This window comes from Melozone crissalis, unplaced genomic scaffold, assembly GCF_028551555.1.
Source record: "Melozone crissalis strain CALT ecotype California unplaced genomic scaffold, PUWL_Pcris_2 ptg000036l_1, whole genome shotgun sequence".
Lineage (NCBI taxonomy): Eukaryota > Metazoa > Chordata > Aves > Passeriformes > Passerellidae > Melozone > Melozone crissalis.
Window position 1 is genome coordinate 2,210,996 of NW_026535814.1, and position 18,327 is coordinate 2,229,322.

Consider the following 18,327-nt stretch of genomic DNA (forward strand, 5'->3'; position numbering starts at 1 on the left):
GTTCTGACTTACGAGACACTATGTGTTATGAAAGCCTTTTCGTAATGTTGCCTCCTTAAGTTGCACAGACATACAGTATCTTTTCTGTTTTCTTTCAACAATGAATATGCCATAAAATATGAATATGCCATCTCTCTGTTTCATCCAAAACCAGAGGAAAGGTGGAGCCTCCAAGCAACAGTTTATCTATGCCTTAGAGAATTCAGGACAGAAGACATCAGTTGCTCTTCCCTTTTCTACTAATACATCCACTCCATTATAGACAGCCATCATGTTGTTCTTCTACAGCTATTGGAATAAATTCTGTAAATTCTGTAAAACATCTTGCTGAACTTAGGTAGTAGCATGGTGGTTTACTACTTTTTTTCTGTCCTACGAGCAGAGTTTGTTACTACCCACACTAAAGAAGACTCCTGTGTATTTTTTCTTTCCTGAGAGCAGAATAACAATGCTGGGTTTCACCGTATATGTTTAAAAGAAAACATTTGGTAGTGGCAAAGATGATCTGTTTCTAGACAGATAAATATTTTCTTTGAAAACTATAGGGTATAATTGGAGGGTCTATTACTTTTATTTGTACAATGCCCTTTTTTAATTGTACCTCCTTTTCTGTCATGCATATATTCTTCCTAGGTACCCTTAAGTAAATTCTTACCTCTTACCTCTACCCTATTCTGGTAGTTTCAAGAAAATACCATAGCTCAACCATGGTATAGACAGCTAGCCGAGGAAAAATCTCTTTTAGTAATTGGTGCCAATTCCTTTGGCAGTGGTCTGTGATCTTCCTAGGTGTTTATACTCTTTACTGTGACTAGGTTATCACTGTAAAAGAATATGGTTAAATCAAGGTTTTAGTGTATAATAAACACAAGTAAATAGGCTAGCCAAATCTTAATTTGAGCAATATGCACACTTCTCATTACCCTGTCTGCAGCAGCAAATATGTGAGTTTTCCCTCTCATGCCCTTTTTTACTGTTCCAGAATTTCTGTTACTGGTCATGTTGGGTTGCATGGTGATGGATATAGTTTACTTAGCTCAGAGAATTTTTCTTGACAGTAGAGGGCTCAAGAAAGGGCAGTGGGAGAGTCAAGAATCAGTTATCTCTTAGGGCAGTCAGCTTTTCCTTCTCAAAAGTGAATATTGGAAAGAAAAGTGTGAAAGGCTGAAAAAACTGGGAAAGATGATTTTCAAGGAATACTATCTCTGTAGTAATTCAGAAGTAGGCATTGAGTTTGCTTAAAAAGAGTCCTCACTTTGTACAGATTCTGTTTGCCAGCCTTTCAGCAAACATGTTCTGTTGGCTGACTGTCCTCCTATATATAGAAACTACCTTCTCAAAAGTTATCCTTGACAGGAGCCAAGTCAGAGCATTCATTGGATAAACACCTTTGGGCTAACTAATATTTAAGTTTGCATCACAGGACACCATTGACCCTCCTGGCTGCCAGGGCACTGGTGACTAATATTAAGCTTGTATTTGACCAAGAACTTGGGTCCCTTTCCATGGCATGCTTTCCAGCATCTCATTCCCTAATCTGTCTGTCCATCCATCCAGGGTTGCCCCACCCCAATGCAGAATCTGGCACTTTCCTTTACTGAACTTGTTGTGGTTGGTGATTGCCCATTCCTGTGCCCACTCCTGTGGCTGGCTGAGGTGTCTCTGCAGGGCCTCCCTGCCTTCGAAAGTCAACAGATCCTCCCACATTTGTATTATCTGTGACCTTGCTTAGTGTTCCTTCCAATCCTGTGTCTAAGTCATTTATGAAGATGTTAAAGAGCACAGGGCTGAGGATGGAGCCCTGTGAAAACCCACTAGTGACAGGTCCTAATATGCAAGTATAGAAAATGAATAGTAACAGGACAGCAATCCAATATAAATTGTTTTGTTTTCTGTTTGCTAGCCTTTCCTAATTTCACAAAAAGATTTAAAAATGTAACAGAACAATTTGATTGTTGCCTCCCTGATAATTGTAAATAGATAAGCTTAATTTATTGAATGAATCTTGAACTTACATAATTTTCACTGGCATGCCCTGCTCATAAATATGCAGTACAACTTACCTGAATCAGACACCATAATTGTAAAAGTGCCAGAATTAGGGTAAAGATTAAAACTTCATGTTGTCAAAATAGAAATTCATGAATAATGCCTTGGATGTTTAGTTGCAAAACTTTAACTCCTACTTTCATCTTCCTTCATATAAATTTATTTAACATGAAATCGTAGAATCATTGGGGTTGGAAGGGACTTTGAAGATCATCTAGTTCCAGTCTCCAAATATATTTAATGTGTTAGCAGTTTGCAATTCCTAGTCATAACAGAACATGCTAAATACTCTGCCTACACCAACTAGGAAATATATGCATTCACAATATTCAGCACACACTGTATGTAGTATTTTAGCCTTCGTAATGCTCCAGGAGCTTATCTTTTTTGTGATTAGGAGAAAAACAAATCTTTGCCTTCAAGATTTTTTACAAATTCTATTAGGACAAAATGCACAAGCATAATTAGATGCTGAAATAAAGAACTAAGATCTGAATAAGGTAATAACGTAAATGTATCTTCTTCACTCGTGTAATTTAGATTGCTTGCACTATGCTTCACATGTCTAAATTTGCTTTTTTCCTTTAAAGAAGTCTGCAGAAGCAAGCTCACATCCATGGGCTGTGACTGCACAGTTGTAATTTTAGCACTCATTTAATATTTTGCAACTGTGCATTTCAATAATGTTATGTGGAAATAAGTAGGATCATATTTTTCTTTATTCTGTTGATTTGCTAATTTTCTGGGATGTGCCATGTTACCTGCTAACAGTAATGGCATAAGCTATGATAAAAGGCCCTATTTTTCCCCTTTTATTATAACACTAGGTGTCTTAAAGTTGTATGTGAAAGTTTGCCAAAACCCTGAGATTTAGTGAAAAGATTAGAGAGGCTAGTCTTTTATGATTTTGAAGCAGAGATGTATTTGTTATACTTAATGGAACATGTGCTTTTCTTTAAGAAAGTGTACTTTAATTTCAAAATTTTCCATGCTACAAGGATTGGCAGATCAAAAAATAAAAATGAACAAAATATTTTGGCACATTTTTTACTTTCTACTTCAACAAAATATCAATGAACAATTTTTTCCAGTTAAATTTCATGGACAGGCATCTTCTATTTTTCTTGTCTTCAGTATCTGGTAGTGTTAAATTCTGTACATTTAACATTCCCAGTCAGGATTCAGTGGTTTTGTTATGATTCATTGATTGCATTTTCTTGGTGGTGTATTTCCTTCTTTGAACTTTATGAGAGGAACCTGATCTGGTTTTTTTGTTTTGTTTTATTATTTTGGCCACAAAATCCTGTTACCAAACCCCCTTTTTTTTTTTTTTTTTTTTTTTCTGCAGCTGTTAAAAACAATTGAAAACCAAGCCAGCAGGATTTGGAACACTGTTTTTCAAGCTTATTTTAAAAAAATGTTGTTGTGGCATTTTTATATTTACATTGCGAAGTTCAACTGGTGACTTCTTAAGCAATAGCCTGTAAATATTTTACTAATTTAGGTCTCCCACAAATTGTTGAAATTCTATGAAGCAACACACTCTCCCCAGTCTTCTGGGAAAAAAAAAAGTTTTTAAAGACTTTTCAGGTTTTGCAGTAGATCTTCATGTTTAGCTAAAATCTGTTAAAAGCTATTAAGGTTGCATTATCAGTTGCAGTTTAACAGCCAGCCTAAGGAGAGGACACTATTTACAAGAGTAAATATTTATATGTAAACTCAGAATACAATTAAAGCTGTATTATTCAATTGCCTCTTTTATTGAAGTTCCTATTTATTAAAAAGAATAAAGAAAATGGGAAAATAATATGGACCAACACGGTCATGAGAATACAGACATTTCAATACATTTTCAATGCACAGGTCATGCTTTATTTTCCACAGTTTAATAATGTAGATATTTTCTGCAAAGACATATTCTGCAAATCATCAAAGCATTATTATTATTTAATAATTTTCAGTTTTCTTAGTTTATATTTAGTTTAACATTTTTCATTGCTCAGACTTGTTGTTCTGTCCAATATCAGGGAATAAAGAAAGTGGTGGATGGAAGTGGCAGAAAGAGGGAAGTGGCAGAAAGAGGGAAGGAAGTGGCGGAAGGAAGTGGCGGAAGGAAGGAAGGAAGGAAGTGGCGGAAGGAAGGAAGTGGCGGAAGTGGCGGAAGGAAGTGGCGGAAGGAAGTGGCGGAAGGAAGTGGCGGAAGGAAGGAAGTGGCGGAAGGAAGGAAGTGGCAGAAGGAAGGAAGGAAGGAAGGAAGGAAGGAAGGAAGGAAGGAAGGAAGGAAGGAAGGAAGGAAGGAAGGAAGGAAGGAAGGAAGTGGCGGAAGGAAGGAAGTGGCGGAAGGAAGTGGCGGAAGGAAGTGGTGGAAGGAAGTGTCGGAAGGAAGTGTCGGAAGGAAGGAAGGAAGGAAGTGTCGGAAGGAAGTGTCGGAAGGAAGGAAGGAAGGAAGGAAGTGTCGGAAGGAAGGAAGGAAGGAAGGAAGGAAGGAAGGAAGGAAGGAAGGAAGGAGTTCTGTTTTGATGCCTTTGTTTAAGTGAATTATTGGTAATTCAGTTAGTAGATGTTCTAAGTGCTTGCCCATTGCTTTTCCTCACTTTAAAGAAAAAAGCCCCTTTTAACAGGAAGGCATTTTCCAATAATTTTTCACTCTGCACCATGAGCAGTCACTGCCTGAAATTGTACAGGAGGTTTTCTGTTGCTTCCTCTCTGTCTGGTAAAATAGGTTGTAGTGGACAGCATCAAGCTATTAATTCATAATCAATAGGCACTACACAGGGATGAGAGGTTAAGCATGGGAACGGTCACTTCATTAGTGAAGTTACAATGTCATGTTTGAATCCACCTTGATCTTCAACTTGCAGTTAGGTGAGCCATTGAAAGTATGGCAGTGCGTCATGGTGCAAGGCTCCTCCTCATCTTCTTTTCCATCTTCAGAGTTGCTTCCACTTCTTTATTCTTCAATGCTGCTTGTCCTCCCAGTCTTGGACTACCAAGAGGCCACATGGCTCTTAGTGTTCTCAGATGCAGAGGCTGGCAGACATCCCCTTCCCATGGTTTCCCAAAGAGGTGTTTCATGCATACAAAGAGAGTTGATGGACTTGATACACTTGGTACTGAGAAATAATTTTTCTCTTTTTTTGAGGCAGTTTCATCCCAGGTTCCAAAATTTAGAATCTACCACCACTTGTGCAATCCTTTCAGGCACAGAAGTGTGACAAGTGTTGCAGTTCTTATTTCTGAAGAAGCATGCCGGGGCTCACTGGAATCGCAGTCCTATGGGGTTGAACTTCTTTGTGGATATCAGTAAGCAGCCTGCTTAGGTTGCAGTAGGTTTGGGTGCAGACATAGGAGATCATGAAATTATTTTTCTCAGTAGGTCATTACAAACCATGGAATCATAGAATGGCTTGGGTTGGAAGGGCCTTTTAAAGGTCATCTAGTCAAACCTCTCTGCAATGAACAGGGACATCTCCAGATGCCTTAGAATGCAACAGAGAATGAAACTTTAAACTGTCACCAGTCTTCCTCTTCTTTGTGAGATTTATTTCAGAAATAAAGAATTGTAAGGGTTTCATTTGTTGCAAACTTAAAAACACTGTAGGTGAAGTCATAACTGTTTGGAAATGTTTCATGCTTTGTTTCCTATTGTTTCTTGTTGTTTCTACTATAAGGAAATCAAACAACAAACACAAGGCTCACAGCTTTTTCAGCAATCTGGCATTTTATTACCTGAATCTTATGATGTTACTTATTCTTCTGATAATTCTTCTGAACTTACAAAGTTTAGTGTGATTTTGTGAAATAAAAGTCCCCTGAAGATTACTAAATAGGGGGAAAAGCCCTGTGTCTGTTTGGGGAAGCTCCTGAGTTGTAAATGGAAGAATTGCTGGGAGAAGTATTATATCTATCCAACTTTTTTGGCCCTTCTTAAAGGCAAGGCCAAACTTTTTATATACCCAGTACAGTTCCTTTTAGGTTCTTGATGAGGTGACTTTCCTTTTAGGTTCTTGATGAGGTGACTAAATTTTTCCATCATCCTCATATTTTTCCTGGATTATAAATTTCATAATCTAATCCACATTCATAATGAAAATACTGCAGTCTATCTTTCAAATTCTCACCGTTTGAGAATTTAAAAGTTTCTCTCACATTGTTTTTGTGTGAATAACTTACAAAATCTTGTGTTTACTCTAGGGACTCTCCTACTGTAGTAAACTACAATTTTATTACCCTTAATAACTTATTACAATGTATTGCAGCCCTCTGAACAGAAATTTAATTTTACAGATTAAAATTATCTTTTCTCAACAATGAAGGCATGACTAACAGGGGACACTTCTAGTTATTTGGTAAATTGAATGTATGCAATTTCACCTAGGTAAATATCAAGCTGGACTATGGTAAGTTTTCAAGCTCTAACAAGCTGCAACTAGAGCTGCATAAACTGCATTTATCTGTATTGAATTTGTCATTGCTGTCAGTTTTTCTTAAGCTTATAGTAAGGAAACAGGGACATATTTCAAGAAAAGTCAGGAACAGTCAGGACAATGATAAATGCATGCATATATACATTTATATGTATTTAAAGAGGGTGTGGACTACCTGTCGCTTAAATAAAATCTTCCATCACTTGTAGTATTATAAAACAGTGTGATAAGTATACCAAAACTGGAGACCAGCATGATTGGATTATATAATACCCAACAGAACTGCTTGTCAGTGTCTCAGTTACATCACAGTAATTTTGAGCTGGCTTCACCACATCATAAATCTTATCCACGAATGTTTATCCTTGGTAGATAACCCACTTGGACTTCGAGTAAAAGTCATAGCAGGGAAGGTTCATCTGCTCAGAATAACCCTTTGGGATTTCTTTGGGAGGGGGTTGTTGGTTTTATATTCATATTAAGAAAACTACAAATAGTTATACTATTTTGGTCCATACCAAGACTATTTATTAGCATTCTCTTTGTGAAATTCTGATTTTATGAACATAAAAGAATTTGTTGCTTTGTTCTCATATGTTTGCTCTAATTATTGAGCTGTTGTTGGATCAAAATCCAACAAATGGGTATACAGAACTTGAAGATCCAAGGCTTTAAATGATGCCACAGTTTCAACTCTGTATTAGCTCTTTGCAATACTGATAACTAGGCAATTATTAGCAATAAAGAAAAAAAAGAACAGAACCATAAACTGTACCAATATTCAGTATGTGGCAAAAAGTATCTTTACAGTTTTTCTTGTTAAAATGTTATGCCTGTATGATGTGGGGTATTGCCTACATTCAGAAGGCCCTTGCTATTTGTACAATATTAAAAAAAATTACTAAAGGGCTCACAAACTGCTGTTTCTGGAGCAATGCCTGTAAAAACACATACCCACTCTTTGTTGTTGCTTCATAACTAATGTGGAGAGGGGCAATATCTGGCCAAGCAGTGTGCAGACCTGGCAAACATGGACTTTGAATTCTGCTGCAAACATGGTAACACAGGGGCTGGTTCTTTTCAGTTTCTGGAGAACATGTGGAGGTGAAAATTTACTTTTGTTTTCCTTATTGCAAACTTTGTCCAGGCAGACATCTTCCTGCCAGCATTCCGTAAGTCTTTTATGCTATAAATACAGTGGAGAACATAAAATGGAAAATGTGTGCATCCTTAAGGACAGATTCTGCACATATTTTTGTAGATGAATGAAGTTAACTGATTTAGAGTCTATCTTATGGGTCTTGTGCTGAGAGGAAGTTGTCACTCTAAGTTTTTTGGGGTCTGATGTCTTATGTTTGACTTGAAAGGGAAAATAAGAACAAATCAAAGAATAAGCTATTCTTATCATTTCCTACAATCCTGTAAGTGGTCAGAGCTGAGACCACTTATGTATCCATGTGTCATGGTTTGGCACTGGCTAGATGCCAGGTAGCCATGAAAAACCATTCACTCATTGTCCTCTGTTATAGTTGAGCAGAGGAGGGGGAAAGAAAAAAACCTAAAAGGCTTATGGTGTGAGATAAGGATTAGGAGGAAACACTTTAAGGGCAAAATAGGCTCAAAACTTAAAAGACAAAAAGAAAAAAATATTAACAAAATTAAAAGAGGAGAATGCAAACTAAACCTTTAGAACACCCTTTCTCCACCCCACTCCAGCTCTTCCTTCCTTCCCACTGACAATGCAGGGAGACAAAACAGTTTTTTGAGTCAGTTTTTTATTCCATCTGTTATTTTTAAAAAATCTTTCTTCAGTTTGCTTAGGAAGAAGAGTCTCTTCTGTTATGTTGTGGGGTCCTTCTCACAGGAAACAGTTCTTTGTAACTTCTCTAACGTGGTTCTAATTTTCATGAGTAGCAGCCCCCCCCCCCGCCCCCCGACCTGCTGTAAGTACTTCCCGCGGGCAAAGCAGTCTTCCCACAACTGTTTGCATGGGTCATTAGTTCATGGAATGTAGTCTTTTAAGGATGAGCTGTCTAGTTTGAAAGCAGGGATTCTCTTTCTCTATCTCTGGAAGCAAGGGTCTTCTTTCTTTCTTCAAATTTCCCACTAGATTACAGCTTTTCAGCTTCCACATGCTCCAGCATGAACACCTTTTCTCAAAGGCTGTGAGTGCACCTCTGCATCCCCACACGTACTTCACAAATTTCAGGGAAACTGTTTCATTATAGTCCTCACCATGACTTGTAGAAGAATCTCACCTCTGATGCCTGGAGCACCTCCTGCTGCTCCCTCCTTTCACTGACCTTGGTGTCCCCATGTTGTTCTCGTGTCTTCACCTTTTCCTTTTCTCTGACATAGGAAAGAATTGGGGTCTCTAGGTTTGGTTGTTATCAAGTTCTATGAGTTGAAAGGTTCTTACAGTGTTGATTCCATCCAAGCTCTGCATTGGGGATTTGCTTGTCATGACCTTTGCTGTTGGCCATGTGGTCCCCACCGGCGCAGCACAGGTGGCACCAGCTGCCGCAGTGCCAGCTCCATTCAACGCCTCTCTTCATGCGGGGCACTGAAAGGAGCAGCTGCTGCTGCTGCCTCTGCCCTTCTGCCCTCAGCATGGCTAGTTAAAACAGCCAAGCAAGCACAGTTTGCTGCGGACTGTGCTGAGATAGCCCTGGCCACATGGTCCCAGTCACACTGGGAAGGCCCCCAGTGGCCACCTTGCCACTCCTGGGAGGAAAAGAAAGAAGAATTCCGTGTATTTTTTTTCTTCTTAAGTATGTAATCACAGAGGCATTACCAACTACTTTAATTGGCTTAGCGGTATGCCTATTTTTAGACCCAGCCCACAACTGACTTTGCCAGGCATAGAGAAAATTTCTAGCAGCTTCCCACAGGAAAAATTCCTTCTGTGGCTGGTGTCTTCCCTCCTCAACAAAAAATCAAGCCATGCAAAACCAACACACCATAATGCTTTTCTTCTTTTCCCTTTCCTCTCAATTCTTAGAAATCAATTTTCTCTCAAAATTTCTAGAGCTTGCCAAGAGTTCTTCTTTTCTTTTCCAAAGTTCAGCATATTTTTTTCACTTCATGTGTGCTATTCCCACCACTTGTTTTGTTGAGCTGAGTTGTGCTCATTCTGCCCCAGACATCCTTCCGCTGGTCTTCTGATCCCAGGTAGGGTCATAAAAGCCCCAGGCCTGCCACCCAACTAGAACAGGACAAGGGCTGCCCACCACTGGAGAACAAGCTCCGAGGTTAGCCACACACAGCAAAACTATGTTCTGTGTCAGTAATTCTTTAAAAAGTGTTTTTTCCAAGGGCACAGCAGCTGAAACTCTGTATTTGTGGTTTGCAGAGATCCCCTTGGTCTTGTACCTCTTTGCCCTGATTTCCACCACCTGGCTGTGGGGAGGACTGCACATGGCTTATCGGCACCTCTGGATGTTAGTCTTCTTCATCATCTTCAACAGCCTGCAGGTAAGAGCCAGCATCTGGCTGGTCCTTTGGTCTTCATGCTGACCCGGGGGTGTTTTCTCCACTCACGTTTGTCATTCTGGCTTCACCAGCTGAACATCATCCAGTAACTCACTGTCACAGTGTGGAGTGTGTATTCTGTTTACATCTCAAACTGACATATGGAATGCATATTAAAGCAAGGGATGCATTATTTTTAAACAATAGCACCATAATTACGTAGATTTCATTTCATAGCTAATACACTCAGAAAGAAAACTGCTTGCTTCTGTATGTAAAGTGTTACTGAGATAATTATGCCAATAAAACTGAAGTTCCTGCAGCCTTTGCAATATCGCTATTTCAATTTTCTGTAGATGTTAATAATAATAATAATGATAATAATGATAATAATGATAATGATGATAATAATAACAACAACAGCAACAACAATAATAATAAAAACCACACAAATATTTTAAATTCTAAAGCTATAACACAGAATCTTTTTCCATTGTAAGAGGTGAGCCTTGAGGCTTGACTTTTCTCATATAGCAAATAACTTTTATTAAAAAAGAAAAAATAAAGACTAAATGTTCATCGTTAATAATAAAAAAAATGTAAAGAGCTCTTTCCAAAATTTTACCCGTATAAGTGTTTGGATAGAGAAACCAATGCATTGCAGCACTGCATTTAATACCATACTGCTTATTGCTGAATTATTTATAGAATAATGGTTATTATATCACAGATGGGAAAATACCTCTGATGTCAGAAAACAGTGAAATTAGCAGGAGATTTAAAATTATATATAAAAATCTTTGGAGGACAAGTACTTCTGGACTCAAGTATGGCATTCTTATTTTTTTAGAATAGAAACCTCTGTGACAACTTTTATTTCCCAATATTAAAAATCTTTATACCCCATCAAATAAAAATTAACTAAAAAGGCATATTTTCACAAAATGTACTTATTTTATATTGAAAATGTGGGTGTTTCATTAGGCAGGGTTAAACTACTTTTAAAATTACATCTCAGAAATAGTTTTTTTAAATTAAGAAAAAAATATACTTTATTCTCCCAGAAATATATTTTTTATTTTTCTGTATATATTGTTGTTTAATTATCATATATATATATATGTTGACATATCAATATGTACTTCTGCTCTGCTTCACCAGTGGATGTGATCTCTTTTGGCATCTTGCCTTAATGATTATTATTAATATCTGGGAAATAACTGCATATTTCAACAGGCCAGAAGAAGTTAATACAGCATCTTTATTCACATTATGTCAATACTGATCTTCCGCATCAGGAAAAGAAACCTTTTACTTTTTTTCTTTCTAGCCCAAGAGAATCGGGAAAACCTGAAATATATAATAATTATTTTCTTTATTCAAAGGGGGTAAAAAAATTTCAAATGCATAGTCTCTTCCTGCTTATTATTTTAAACTAAAACGTGCATGGCTGGAGCTTCAACTCAAACAGTAGTAAACAAAAACTTTATTTCAACTATGAGGAGCTTAATAACTTATACTCCATGCATTACAAGTGGATTTTTATCCTTTGTTGGATTTTTGTATTGTAAAATGTAATAGAACAGTATCCATTACATTTTATAACTATTTACTAACTGCTTTTTTAAGTATAAAGCTACCATATACTTAAAAGGAAAACAGTTTTTTGTGCTGCATACCCTGGGAGAAGTTAAAAAAAAATAGAGTAGCTCTTTCACAGTACTACAGGTTTTAAATTTGTTTGTTTTAGTAGATGATTGTATTCAGTGCTTTGTAAATCTCCATAATAAAAGAAGCTTTAAAAATATTTCCTGGAATGCCCCCACACTTTAAATAACTATCCCATATGGACCATTCTATTCTTTTAAAGTTAAGATTTATCTAGTCAAGAAATGGAAAAACTGATGTGTGATTCAAGTGATCAGACATACAGCATGAAATGAAAAGCAGGGAAGGAACAAGGTGAAAAGTCTGTAAATTTCTTTAATCTATGCTATTCATCAAATAATCAGATACAACTAACTAAGAAAATATCAGTATGCAAAGTCTTTGTGTATTTAATGCAAACAATAATTTATTGTTGCAATAAATTATGTATTACCAATGCTGAACAAGGTATTTTTTTAATACTGAATAAGGTATTTTTTATTACTGAAGGTTTTGCTGTAGGCAGGTGCAGCTTCAGAAAGGAGTTTTAGACCATGTTCCCATGGATGAGGGGCTGGTCTTGGGGAGTGCACACTTCCTGCTGAGAGTCATTCTGACCCAGAGGCTATACAGAGCCACGTGTATCCAGCTCATGAACAGTCATGCCCAGTGTCCTTTGAAGATTTAAACTCAGCCAATCTGTCTGTAACTGGGAAAGGAAATGGGATTTGATAGTGGATAACACATTTTCGTAATGATAGCAGTAGAAACTACCTGTCTTTGTCATGCATTCTATTGGTATCTTATTCTCATGTCTTTGTCAGCTCTCAGAATTGATGATTGTTAAAACAAGGCTGTTTTTCTGCAATAAAAGGTGGGTTTACCATTTATTGGTGAGCATTTCTATTACACAATGAGCCCTGTTTCAGCTGGAAAGCAATTCATTGCTCATTAAGAGTTTTTTCCATGACAGGAAAGAGGAGATGAAATAGTTTACAGGAAGTAGAGGCCTGGTTCTCAGCTGTCCAGGAGCTATGGACTGTATAAAGAAGCAGAACGTGATCCATTAAAATGCGTTGGATATTCAAATGGATTCAACACAGGAGATTGAAAGGACACTGAATATGATCCATTGTGTCTGTTTAGCCCTATGACATGCATTTCCCAGGGAATGCACTTGCTTGAAAAGTCATTCACTCAGTACAAATTGTTTCCAAGAACTTCCTGCAGGAAATGGTTCCCATCAGAGACAAGTTTATAGTAGGAATTATTCTAGTACATGGAGGGGAAAGTAACCATTTCCCTGAAACTTCAGGAGTAAACATGCAAATGGGAGGGCAATAGCTGATTTACAAAATAAAAAGTACATTTAGAAAACCATGAAAGAAAAAGAAGAGTGTTGGGTATTTTGAATTCCTTAGCAGTATGCACCTAATTGTCCTACCCAGACAGCATCTGTGATGCAGAAACATATTGCTCTGGCATGATAAGCCTTGGCTCCTCGTCTTTCTCATGTGAAACAGAAAAAATGTTTACCTCTCTTCTTAACTTACTATTGTCATTGTGGATTTATTCACAAGATACATGTTTATCTGGGGTCAGGAGTGAAAGAATAAGCTGCTATCTTGAATACGCCTCTCAAATATTTGGAATTTCACAAGCTCTTTTGCATGCACTATACCCATCTAAATGATCACCATGTTTTTCCTGCAGTTAGGAGAATGTTTATGATTTGTATAGCTGACATCAGCAGAGGCCTATTTGCATTCAATGGATCTAAAGTTCAGGGCAGTGGTTGGATCTCTTCCTGTTGTTTGCAAAGGGGTCAAAAAGAGACTTCAGGTCCATTCCTAGGCTATTCTCTGCAGCCAATTTTCTTAGTATAATCTAGATATTTCTTTGGCTGTATTTCCAGCACACTGCACTATGCACCTCCATCCTCTATAACTTAAGAATGTATCTACACTGTAAACTACAAGTAATTAGGTATGCCACAGCTAACCCAACACTCCCCTCTCTTAGCAATAATTTAATTAATTTAATTTTTCAATAAGTAATTTTGAATTGAAACCTTACTCTTATTAAATACAGTGATACTACCCACCAACAGTATAAAACCTCCATTTTTAAGAAATATCAGGGGAAAAAATAAATGAAAACTGGTAGGTAATCCATTATTAATGGCAGTATTTAAAAAATCCTTTTGTGGTTTTTTTAGATAAGGGTTAAATGTCTGCCTGTTTTATATTTGAGCATACTTGACAACTAATGTCCATATAATAAGCATCAGTGTTACATGCAAAGTACTTCTTCCCAAGAAACGCAGGAAAAATCTGTAAGAGTTGACTGGTAGTTTTCCAAACTGGGCAAATGGCCTGACTTGTCTAACACAATATCTCAGTTTAGAGATAAATTTTGCAAAAAGTTCTAAAAGCTTATTTTTAGTAGATTGTAATAAATAAGAGAAAATTCAGAAGTTTGGGTACAAATACCTGAAAAGCCTTTAACAAGAAACATGGGAATACAGAAAACAAGAGAATGGGTGCACATCCAAACCTGACATTGACTGGAGAAGATGAGATTAACCAAACTTCATTAATTAAACAAATTAATTAAGATAATTAAAATAACTATGGCAAGCCAGAATGGGAGGAAAGGCTAGCTTGAGTAGAAAGGGAGATAATATATCAAAGAAAACTAGTATGTTGGGGAAAAAAAAAAAAAAAAACAACAAAAACCCCTGAAATATTATAATGAAACAATAGAAAATATACTAAGAGAAATCAAGATGACACAATTTTAGAAGGAGAAATAAAGTTTAAAAAATACCACATATTGTGATAGTAAAAAGTGAGTAAAGATAAACTGTTCTGTAAGTTGCTGAATTATATTATGCAGGAAAGCAAAAGTACACAGTTTATAAAGCCCATGCCAGTACCAGTCACAAATGAAATATGTATTTTTTCCTAGAACATACTATTCAACTCTGGGATGTAGCCTGGGGACACAGAGAGGGCCATCACTATAAATAGTCTCACTTCCTGTGTGTTATGACGTGTTCTGAAAGCTTCTGCTGTGATGAGTCAGAGGTAGACTAGAAGATCCCATGCAGTGGTTCAGATTATCAAAGCCACACAAAACTAAACAGAACCCAGTATTAGGCAGACATGAGATGCTGAATGTAAAAGGCTGCCTATAGATTTTGCAAAAGGTGATTCTACACTGCAAATTAGCCCAACAAAAGGAAATGAAGCCCTCATAGTAATGCCAAGATGAACCACAATTTATATCAAGGCTGTCAAGAAAAGGACATATTCTTGTTCAAGTAGATACAGTCCAACCAAATCTTCTGTCAGCTAAGTGCACAAACCAAACACAGCTAAACACAGGGCAAGCAATTCAAATAGTACCCAGACACGAAATACACATCCAAAGCAATTCACATCTGCATTTTTATGTCTGTTCAATAAAGCTGTTTCTGGTGGCTTGGATTCTTAGCTGGAAGGAAAGACAATAGTATACTCAGAGCCATTCACTTAACCTTGAAAGTTGTTCACTATGTGCAATTTTTTAAAGTAAAAATAACTACAGTAAAGCAAGTAAAGAAAGCATGTCACTTTTGAGCCTTCACACTTTTTGACATCAGCTAAACTTCTTGGTTGTAGTCTTGATTGGACAGTAGCATTGGTAGTATGCATTATAGTAGCTATGTAAGCACAAGCTGTCCACGAAACTTGATTACACTGTGAATCAAGAGAATGCAACAATTTTATATTCCTTTTTCTATGTTTGCAACTTCTTTCTTTAAAAAGAGTCCTCTCTGTTTCTAGTTACCATCTGAAATGTACTTTAAGACGTTATTTCTGTGATTACTCATGAAATTATAGTTAAAGATTTAATTTAGCTGTTCAAGTCCATACATAACTGACCCAAAATCAATCTATAGCTGAAGACAAAACAAAGAAAAATTCTGCAGTGTCAAGTAAAAATAGAAAGCATTGTTAGGATAGAACTGAAATACATGAGAAATTGATGTCAGAAGAGTAGTTTGTGTTTAGAGCTGTGTTTATAATGTGTTTAAATAATACGCAGTGAAAAAGTGTACTGAAGTGGGCTTTGATTTACTGGATTTTCAACTAATCACATAAAAAAGCATTTAGACTTTTAAGTGACACTCTTAAAATAGAAAAATGTGCCTATAATGTATTTTTACTGTAATTCAATAACATTTTAAATCTTCCAGCATCTATGTATTTCCTTCATTCATTCTTGAAGAATTTTACATTAATATATTTTAGGAAAAATATCCTAACACCAATTTTTTTTGCAACAGAAGGTGAAAAAGCAGTTTTAGCCATTCTCCTTAGGAGGTGTTAGTAATGGCCAGAATTATGTAGCACATAACAAGTAAGAAATGCAACTGTAATTGCTGCAATGGGTGGAAGTATATCTGCTAAAAAGGACTTGGGATCAGGTGTGTTCTTTTACTTTTCCACCTCTGTCGATATGAGTCGACGTTTCTTACTGTGAAGTATAAAATAACAACCCAGTTAGCTGGGCATCTGTAACAAATCACACATCACTGCAAATGCTTATTTTACAGTGAAGACAGAGTAGCTCTTTAAGTGCTGTTGATAATAACTTTGCTAGCCTAGGACATAAGGAATCGGAAGTTGTCCAAACCAGGACAAAATTAGCCTAAAAGAAAATCTTCAATGAATTCTTTTTAGAAGTGTTTTCCTCTAAAGAATCACAGAATCGGCTAGGTTGGAAAAACCCTTAAGAGATTGGGTCCAACCCATGACCCAGCACCACTTTGTCAACTAGACCATGGCACTGAGTGCCAATCCAGTCTTTTCTTAAACACCTCTAGGGAAGGTGACTCCATCACTGTCACAGACACATTTTATGAAGAATCCTTTCTTTGGGATTTTTTATCCTGAGAAGCTGAGAGGCCTCAGGAACAAAATGTAAACAATGGTTATCTGCTGCTGTGGAATGGAACAGGTGCATCTGTGATTGGTCTCATGTGGCTTCTAATTAATGGCCAATCACAGTCAGCTGGCTCAGACTCTCTGTCCGAGACACAAGCTTTTGTAATCACTCCTTTTCTTTTCTGTTCTTAGCTAGCCTTCTTATGACATCCTTTCTTCTATTCTTTTAGTATAGTTTTAATATAATATATATCATAAAATAATAAATCAAGCCTTCTGAAACATGGAGTCAACATTCTCTTCTCTTCCCTCATCCTAAGACCCATGTGAACACCGTCACACAACACCTCCCTGGGCAGCCCATTCCAATGCCCCATCACTCTTTCTCTGCAGAACTTCTTTCTAATATCCACTCTAAAACTCCACTAGGGTAGTTTAAGACTATGTCCTCTGGTCCTTGTTGGTGGTGTGGACTAAAGATATGGTAAGTGGCCAAAAGAAATATTGACTCTTAGAAACAGTGGCATGATATGAAAATAGGTTGTCTTTAACTCAAAAATGGTTTGGAACATAATGAAGAAAGAATCCTGAAATAAGCCTGGGAGATTTCTATACATCAGCAAAACTTTTTATGCTACAACAATGGTTCAGTTACATCTTGTGTTCTGTGTTTTGATTTTGACAGCTAGAAGCCTGTCATTTCAATAGCAGTTTTATTTATAAGTTTCAATGGTGTCTTCTTTGTAAGATAAGATACTTATAAATAATACCTGGTTTGGATGTATTGGTATTATCCTAGCTGTTATCTACAAACCTGGACAAAATAAAAGCAGCAGATCTGTTTAACTCATAGCAGGTATTTAAAGACAGTTTCTCAGCAAAATTGAAGGAGTAAGATTTAAGGAAAAAATATGGTGAAAATAAAATAAGGAAAGTACAAACAAATAATACATCTTGATACAAACTTTTACTTGAATTTTTCTTGTGAGCATGGCAGAAGAAGTGCTAGTCTAGCTGTTCTATAAAGAGATTTAGGTATTATTGTTTATTCAGAAGACTGATGTATCCTATGTAATGAAATGGATGAGGTTTAGTCTGAAGAATGACTTAGTAGGAATTCTGTGCAATCCAATCACACTAAGTGGAGAATTATGCACTAAGATACAAGTAGTGAAATAATTTCTGCTATAAATTGATAAGCTATGTATATATGTATATACATATAAGAAGTAGAAACTGGGATGAGTGTTTCACTTACCTCATGACAAATGCAAATCAGCAGCATAATATAGGTCTGAAAGAAGCAAATGTGATGCTCACTTTGTAAGCAAGAGCAATTTAAATGCTATTGTAAAGGGTATTGGTGATGCATTATTTGGGATCCTGTGGACATTTCTAAGCCCATTGGTCAAAGAGATGAATTCTGTATATTGTAACAGTAGGGGAAAAAAAAGCATGAGCAGGAGTTTGAAAATCTTATTTCAGAAGCCTGAAAGAATTTCACATGTTATCTGTCATCTATTGCCTGTGTGAATATTGGCCTTGATCCAGTAGCTATATAATCACACTCATGTCATCTTGCATGCAAAATAGTATACCCTAGTTTTTTAGTGACTTCAGTCTGTTTTCAGAATTTAGTCTAATTAAGAGCAACATTTGAATTCCAGCATCTCAGTTCTGTTCAGAAGGCAGTGTGATAGCACAGGCAAAGGACTGAGCATCTTTCCTACTTGCATCCACTTTGCCTTCTTCTAATAGCAGTGACAGCTGTGGGACAAACACTTAAACATCTAACCTAC

The 18,327-nt window shown here is 36.8% G+C and overlaps 1 protein-coding gene across 1 annotated transcript in view; it reads left to right on the forward strand.

The window, feature by feature from the left end:
• ADGRV1 (adhesion G protein-coupled receptor V1) overlaps window positions 1–18,327 on the forward strand; it is a 271,123-nt gene that overhangs the window by 228,379 nt on the left and 24,417 nt on the right. The window contains exon 88 of the mRNA XM_054283215.1: window positions 9,829–9,950. Within this exon, the coding sequence (XP_054139190.1) occupies window positions 9,829–9,950 (122 nt within the window). The remainder of the gene's footprint in view (window positions 1–9,828; window positions 9,951–18,327) is intronic.